The sequence below is a fragment of the Temnothorax curvispinosus genome, unplaced genomic scaffold (assembly GCF_003070985.1).
Source record: "Temnothorax curvispinosus isolate PA1 unplaced genomic scaffold, ASM307098v1 QBEX01014930.1, whole genome shotgun sequence".
Classification (NCBI taxonomy): Eukaryota; Metazoa; Arthropoda; class Insecta; order Hymenoptera; family Formicidae; genus Temnothorax; species Temnothorax curvispinosus.
In genome coordinates this window covers 146804-155207 of record NW_020224710.1, presented here as the reverse complement: position 1 = coordinate 155207, position 8404 = coordinate 146804, and the positions used below count along the sequence as shown (strand labels likewise).

Below are 8404 nucleotides of genomic sequence, written 5' to 3'. Positions count from 1 at the left end.
TTTTTTTTTCTATAGCAGGACTGGGGTAACGTTCGATTCGTCGATCGTTTAATTTTCCTTCACGGATTGATATCGCAAAACCTGACGAGAAGCAGAGCACATTCACTATTTGCTTTTTGAAGCTCGTTCATCTCTGTATTGGATACTAACCAGTGTACCACTTGGCGGAAGGGCTTTGATCTGGTCAAATCGTTGAGCCAGTTATTCCAGCTATTTCCTTACTTGCGGTTATTTTTTGCGATTCTTTAAAATCCATAAAATTTTAGAAAATAAAGCCTTAAAAAGTAATGCTGACATTTTTACGCGTATAAACGCGTATAAGGATGGATGGTTCCGTTTGTTGATACATTATCGAGAGAAATCGAATATAGATGCACTTCCAAAAAATGCTGTGGAATCATATTTATTGTTATATAAAGCAATAATAATTACGAGGAACTCACATTGCATCGAGTCCAATAAATAAATTGTGATAAATTTAAATACTGACTAAAATCTTTTTATATATATTATAAAGAATATTTTATTTTATTATGATTAATTAGATTATCGATATGTTATTTATGACTAGAAAACATGTTCACAAAGAAACAAGATAAGAATGTGCTTTTGTATACGCTCTATTATTTTAAAGCAAATTTCTATTTTCCGCTAGAGAAGCGCTCGTTTTATTTACTATTTATGCGACTCATTATTCTCGACGCATTCGCTTTAAACGCTTTTCTCAGATATAGTGCTTCTATCGCTGCCTCTCCTTTGTGGAGTACGCAACGCTCGCTGATTACGGGTTATGGTCGTAGGTAATTCTCTGTCGTTACTCATTCTCCTCAAGCTGATATCTCTATCCAAGTGATTTTTATTCTTGGCACATTTTGGTCCCCGTACGTTCGCGTAGATAACGTAAACGGCGAGAATTCCCAACAGAAACATCGCGATTCCTATGCCGCTTACCGTCCATACCTGTAACGTGGAAGCTTATGTTACGTTTCTGAAATCCCGGCTTTTCGGAAATGTGTAAATAAAAATTTAAGAAAATTTTAAAGTTTCCAAACAATTTCTTACTTTTTACCAATAATTTTTTTTATAGTCCTCGTTAAGACAAATATTAACTATACGAGAAACTACGATATTCTAAGAAATATAATTTTTGAGAAATTATAGTGTACCTGCAAGAGCAAAAGATAAATTTTTTGATAACTTTGAAACTTTCTTTAAATATCTGATCTGTTACAAAAGCAATGACATTGATTTATAATGTTAGTATGTAAAGTTTTAAACAGTTAGTTTTTTTTTAAATCAAACTCGAAAATTATTTAAAATAATATATCAAAAGACGTCACCATTGTCCACCACTCGTTATCGTCCATCCCCGAAACTAAGATCTGTGTCGCCTCTTTATTTTTTTCGTTCAGCATCTCAATCTCTTTGACGGCTATAGCGCATCCTGACCGCGGTTCATTCTCTCCTTTCAGAAGTTCTCTAAACATGCGTGACACATCGCCGTTGTCTTCTGGCGTTCTGTGATTTTTCTCAGTTTCCTCCGTAACGTCCTTTTCTTTTTCGTCCGCTTTGCTGTCACCCCAATAAACTTGCGTTCTATTCTGGCGAACTATTATGCCACCCAGTCGCTCTAGATTACTAGTCTTCTTTTTCATAGACAGATCGAGGAATTTCGGTGCCGCTTCCGATTTCACGTTGTGCGTCATTAATACGTTCGACACCATGTGATCCCAGTCCAAAGAGTTTATTTGATTTTTGCACTTTTTGTTTTTACTGTAATGTAATTGATGATTTAATCTTGCGCGAAGTTAAGGCTATTTCAGCCTTTAGTTATTAATAAGATAGATATGTACATAATTAAATAGGCATAAGATGTTTTGGCTCAGCTTTGAGCCATATTCAGCGATGCAATAACAGTTAAGTCCCGTATTAAAAATTATATTAAAATTTAAAAAAAGGTAATATTTATATAAGTTATAATATTATGTGAATCTCTCTTTCTCTTTCTCGCGCGCGCGCGCGCGCGCGCGTGTGTGTGTGTACGCGTGCGTGCGCGCGCGCGTGTGAATGGAATATAATATTCTATTCTCATGTATATAATGCCTCATAAATTACAATATTATCTAATCATACAAAGCTATATAATGGATTAGTTTGCGATTACTTAGTTATCTATACAATTAGCTACAAGTCTGTCTGATAGTTCGATTAATTACGCTAGCAAAGCTATTAAATCAATTTTTATCCTTAGAACGTACGCTTTGATATATAAGATAATTACCATCGATCAATAGACATTTTTCAATGCTCACCATATTGCTTTTAAAGCTTTCACGTAAATTTCTATAGCATTTTCTAGCCATCTGACTTGCTTCAATTCTTTGGCGTCATAATTTCCAAAACCGTTATTAGGCGCCCACCATCGCGAATTCTTGACTCTCCACTCGAGATTGTTAATTACATTTCTATAAGAAAAGAACTTGATATGGAATATCTATTATATTTGAAAATTAAAGTTATTGAGGTAAAAGTATTGTTAACATTAAATGTTATTAATAGAAGATCTATATTTGTAAAATTAAATCCGTAGATTTGTAATCATGAATCTGACGTGAATTACACATCTACATTATACATCTAAAGCGAGCTTTAAATATATATCGCTTATTATATTAAACGCTTGTGTCGCTTGTTACAGTAATTGGTATTGCTATATTATAAACCTACGAAATAACTTTTATTTATTCTATTTCTTAATTTTCAAGTAATCATTAACATTAATACGCAAGAAAGTAAATTACGAATGCAACAAATGCGTACATATCTAAGTGCATTAATATATTCTAAAACGAGAGCAAAAATAATACTAAATTATTACATCATATATTGACGTAAATGTTTTTGTGTATGTCTCTTTCGTCTCGTGCATAGTATGCATGCGAAAAAGTAGATATTCGTAAATATATTTTTTTTCTTTTAATTTAGGGGCATTAAAAACACGAGTTTCGTGCACAGTTTTAATTCCTCGACTCTTCACGTTCCGAAAGAAATGGTAAAGGAATTATGAAAATATGAAGATATAGAAAAATTTACAAAGACGAAATGAAAATTCGTGTGCATCTTCTAAAAAACACTTAACAGTAAAACATTGTCATAAGTAAACGTAGAAAAATATTTGAAGAAAATAAAATTAATTTAGATAACGCGAATGAGTTTTATTCGAATGAAAATGAGTTTTAATTACGAATTCGCTAGATGACATAAATTTTAATACTCTCAATATTCTTTCACTGTAAAAGTATAGAGCGTACGCGGCAAATTCACAGAAAATAACAAGATTTCTCTGCGTTGATTTAAGGATGGCCTCGACGCGGCTGTTATTCCGGAGAGTGAAACGTTGAAGTGTTGGAAAAAAAGCAAGGGTATCAGCAATTCACCGCGATTCATCTAGGATCCTTAACCTCGATTGAGTCCGACACATTCGACGGAAGTAGAAATCGTGATTTCAGACGTTTATTTACACATGGTATTTTAGTCGCATGGTATTTCAATCGCGGCACGTCATACGATTGGTGTAAAATTATTTCATCACGCAAATGTAGTTAACGTTACTGACGGTTGAAGTAATAGTGAGGTCGATAATGATAACGAGACATATGCGCATTTTTTAATGAGAGAATTCCGCAACACTTCTGTTAACAATGAAATATTACGATGCGATGGATAGAATGTTATTGAAGAAAAATAAATTGAATTTCATCAATTACGTGTAATAATAAGGTACTTCAGTTGCGATAAAATCCATTGTAATTTATGGAGGATAACCATTTCATTACTCTGCTTCTAAGTAATCACGATCAATAATTCATTAACATTGTGTACGTAACTTCGCCAAACGGTTTGTGATTAATAATAAAATGGTAGCGAGATGGATAGTTGTCTTTATTTATAGCCACTTTGAGAACTGTTTATTATGAAGATTATAGTCATTAAAGATATGAATAAATATGAAATTACATAATAAATATGAAATTACATATTAGATAATCTTATCGATATTATACGATTCAATTTATAGTTTAAACAGATCGAAAAGATTTTTTTTTCCTTTAATTGTAATAACTGTATGAATATTGAATTGATATACTTTATTAAAAATTTACTATAATAAGAAATTTTCATCAATAAATAAATTATATATATATTTTTTTAATTGAGTAGATCAAAGTGTGTAAAATTTGCAAATAAATTTTGTAAAATCTGTTTGTAGTTACCTAGAATCTTCTAAAAGCAGTATGGTGTTACTTGAATTCATACGATTCAAATAGTCTTTTAAATTTCCCTCGCTGATAATTAATATGGTCGCATTTTTAGGCTCATTAAAGAACTTTTCTTCTGGTTTTCCAATATGTATGATATGTGACGTATAATCTATATATGTATAAGCATCAAAATTAAATTAATTGAGCATCTAATAAATTTATGGTATCTATGTATGAATATCTGCTGAAGTTTAAATAATATAATTATTATGTGTGAAATATCAAAACATATTGGTAAAATGCGATTTATAAAACTTTTATAATCGCATCAATAAGACAACATTATGTTATACCTATAGGCATGTAAATATGTGACATTTTAATCTCGCGACATTTTAAAAAATGTAAAAATTATTCTTGACTTGACATTTAATTATTAAAACTGTCGTTTCTGACTTACATTTTGTTATTAAAAAATATTACGTTAAAAATGAAACTTTTTACACAAAGAAAATAAGAACGTAATTTTAATTACCTTCTTCGTTGTTATCGTGAATTATAACACATAAGTTATTTGCTATGGCATTTATCGTTAATTTTTTTGCAATATTTTGTACGTCATCATCGTTTTCATCATTAACATTAGCTACTAATGTGAAGGATTTCCACTTTAAGATCTTTATCATTTTCAAGATTCCCTACAACAGAGATAATACGTGTTTAATAATAGCGTGAATAGAAAAGTAGTAGAATAGAAAAAGTTATTTTATATAATTTTATTTTTATTTATTGGAAAACATAACGAACAATATATCGAATTAGATAATATTTTCTAGAAATTGCAATAATTATTATGGCTTGAAAGAAAACTTAATTTTTTCCTCATGTAATCTGCAGTCAAGCTTATATATAAAGTAAAATTAACAGTACAAGTCTTTTTTGGTATTAACATAAGTTTTATATTACATGTCAAAAATTTTCACAGAAAATTCAAGTGTGATTAAACTGTTTTGTCGATCAATTAAGGAAATTTTTTAAATACATAACGTAATGCAATTTTTATGACCATATTTCTATTAATATATTATCATAGAAATATGTACGCATCATGAAAATATGTTATTTGCGAAACTTATGCAAATCTCTAAAAAGAATTATATTATTAAACATTTTTTTTTTTACTATAAATGTTATTAGAAGAAAAAATTAAGTTTTATTTAATCTATAACTATATATTATGATTATGTCGATATTAATATTATTTATGACAAAGTTATTATATAACCAATATTATATAATCAATTTTTTATTTGCCGCTAAAATTCTACATAACTTACTTTAAATTTTGATTACGTTTGAGAATTAATGATTACTATAATTGCCGAGTATTATTATTTACAAGTTTTTAACGTGTTACTTTTGTATGCCGAAATATTATCTGAGCAAGAAATACTTATATTATTAAAAGAGACTATGATATTAGAATGTAAGCATTCTAATTATTATTAAAAGAGACTATGATATTAGAATGTAAGCATTCTAATATCATAGTAGGCGAAATAAATGCCTATATAGTGAGTCATTTCTAAGAATACAGGAATATTTGTGCGCATTCTGCGCTGGTATAAATAAAAGCAAGTAGCTATCTTTGGATAAATACCGAGATTATCTTCTGCAATTATGTCCCATTAATGTCTGATTGAGTTCGATTCAACTATATATACATATATGTATATCATGTGATTCAATATACACATTATATAAATTTTTATATCTAACAATACGACTTATGACATAAAAAGGTCCGTATTTTTAGTTCACTTTTATCGATACTTTTATTTCTGAGATGCTGTAGTTTACGTTACATATACAATAGCGTTTTAGAAATAAAAGCGCGCTTTTATCGATAAAAGTGAACTGAGATTACGGGCCAAAGAATATATAAAGAAAAATTGTTATCAAAATTTTAATTTTAAACTCTTATATTTAAATAGATATATGTATCTATGCATATATTTTATTTTCAATACCACTAGAAAATCACATTACATTATAAATTGTATTATAGTTTAATTTTAATTATAGCAAGAGTAAAATCGATTAAAGACCTAATACGCGCACCGTATAATTAAATGCAATAGTAAGTGTATAATTAATACACCTACGTAAACTGGCGCAGTTCAATACTGTTTTCTAACACTTTCAAACATGCTTGCGTAAGCATAATGAACTGTATTATTATTGCATTATTATTGCATTATGCAAACATTATGATGAGCTCAGCACCACAGTTAACTACTTTAATCGAAGTAATGATTTTTATCTTTGATTTATAGAATCAAGGATTCAAGACTTTCGATAAATAATAAATTCGAGAATATCAAGTATATTATTTATAAGTATATTATTTAATTAATTAATGACAAACACCTGTATTAAGTAGGAATTTGATTCCTCCGTTAAAGAGTGCAAATACGGAGAAATCGATGCTTTCTTGACAATGTGCGGCACTTTCAATATCGAAGTCACTTTGTGTACCGCTTCGGCATTGGTCATGGTATCCGGTCCAATAATTCCTGTATAATTACGAGACATAAATCAATTGACATTTTCAAAGTACCTGAGAAATACGAACTTTATGTTTGTAAATATAGAGTATTTTCATTCGCGCTTATTCTAGTTTACGAAAGACTAATTTTGTCAATTAATTTATTAGCTTTTGGTAATTACTGTAAATTATTTATACAAAACATTGAGATATTGATCCTACCTAGATAATGAGGTGGATGTAAACAGCTGATATCCGCCCATACTAAAGCCTTCATTACCGCTTTCAGAGCACCTGTTATACTTCCGCACGTATCCAAAACAGTAATTTCTATAAATAGTTAATTTTGCGATTGAACTTTTTGTTTAATTACTACATTCAGTTTTTCATTGAAATTATTGTCGAATAATTATTCTTCATTATTCTCACTCAGATATTTAGAGTGTTTGATCGAAATAAATTATTCTACTTCGTATTACTTTATTTTGATTTACCGATTTTGAATCCGTCGGTTTTGTTGTTCTGAATCTCTGCGAAAAGTTTGGCGGCCTCGTAGAGCGTAACGCCCCTCGTCGATAACTTTGTACACGCTGGATCATCGTGCACGCTTGTTAGAAATGAAATTTGCACAGTTTCGCCACATTCCGTGCGTGCACCGCAGGTGCACGCGGCGATCACCACGAGGATTACCCACCAGGTTCGTGATACTCCCATGTGTGTTTTGGGTAAACAGATCAATACAAATCGGATCAATTGCTCTGTGAGATCTTCAAAATTGAAAAACGCTTTTCTGTGATTTCTTATTATAGTAAAATATATGTATAAAAAAAACACCAATAATGACAATATTAAATAAATAAATGCAGTTTTCTATCACATGTTGCATAACTCACCGACGTTGTAAAGTAATTACAAAATTTTGTTCATTAATTAATCACAGCCAATACAATTAAAATTAATAAATGATTACCGTTTAAAATCATAATCATTCTTTTACTTTTAAATGAATATTTAAGCTATGATTATTTCCTTGTAAATTGGTAATTTCAAACACAGTTATATAACACATGGGGGAAAAGGAAGAAGGCTGAAGTTTATAGGGACAAACTATTAACAATATATAATTCTTTTGAAAACGTTTCTTGTGACAGATTACTGAACTATTCGCTTCAAGTGCAGACCCTGATATTGAATTCCGGAAGCTTTACAAGGTGACCGATATACATTATGTGAATTTGTAAGGTTTTGAACGTGTCCTCGTACAGCAGAAGCTCTCAATCTACCATTTGAAGTAGCCCCAAAAAAACGAGAAAACGTTATAAATTCTTAGTAGCAACTTTATAAGAAATAATGAAAACAATTTAAAAAGAGATCTGATAAATTACAAATATATGTATATTGTATTATAAAATTGTACTAATAAGATATACAAATTGTACTTATCTTTCTTTCTGTTTCAATATAAATATAAATTTTTTATGCTTTTTCTTCGTACTTTTTTATATTTATAGCATTAATTGAACAATTATACTAATTAATTTTTTTAAATTAAAATATTACATTTATTAAATGTCGATAAATTTCGTGTTGACGA

The 8404-nt window shown here is 29.7% G+C and overlaps 1 protein-coding gene across 2 annotated transcripts; it reads right to left on the bottom strand.

Annotated features, from left to right (window-relative positions):
* Nucleotides 1–317: 317 nt before the first annotated feature.
* Nucleotides 318–7744, bottom strand: LOC112465155. Of its 2 annotated transcripts, XM_025032574.1 has the most exons (9): nucleotides 7704–7744; nucleotides 7305–7577; nucleotides 7033–7140; nucleotides 6693–6838; nucleotides 4798–4960; nucleotides 4275–4431; nucleotides 2313–2465; nucleotides 1341–1773; nucleotides 318–960 (listed from the first exon to the last, which is right to left on the bottom strand). In XM_025032574.1, the coding sequence occupies exons 2-9, from the start codon at nucleotides 7522–7524 to the stop codon at nucleotides 712–714; spliced, it is 1629 nt and encodes a 542-aa protein (XP_024888342.1). In that variant the 5' UTR covers nucleotides 7525–7577; nucleotides 7704–7744; the 3' UTR covers nucleotides 318–711. The 2 variants fall into 2 exon arrangements, with proteins under 2 accessions (XP_024888342.1, XP_024888343.1); XM_025032575.1 differs by lacking the exon at nucleotides 2313–2465.
* Between the last annotated feature and the right edge of the window lie 660 nt (nucleotides 7745–8404).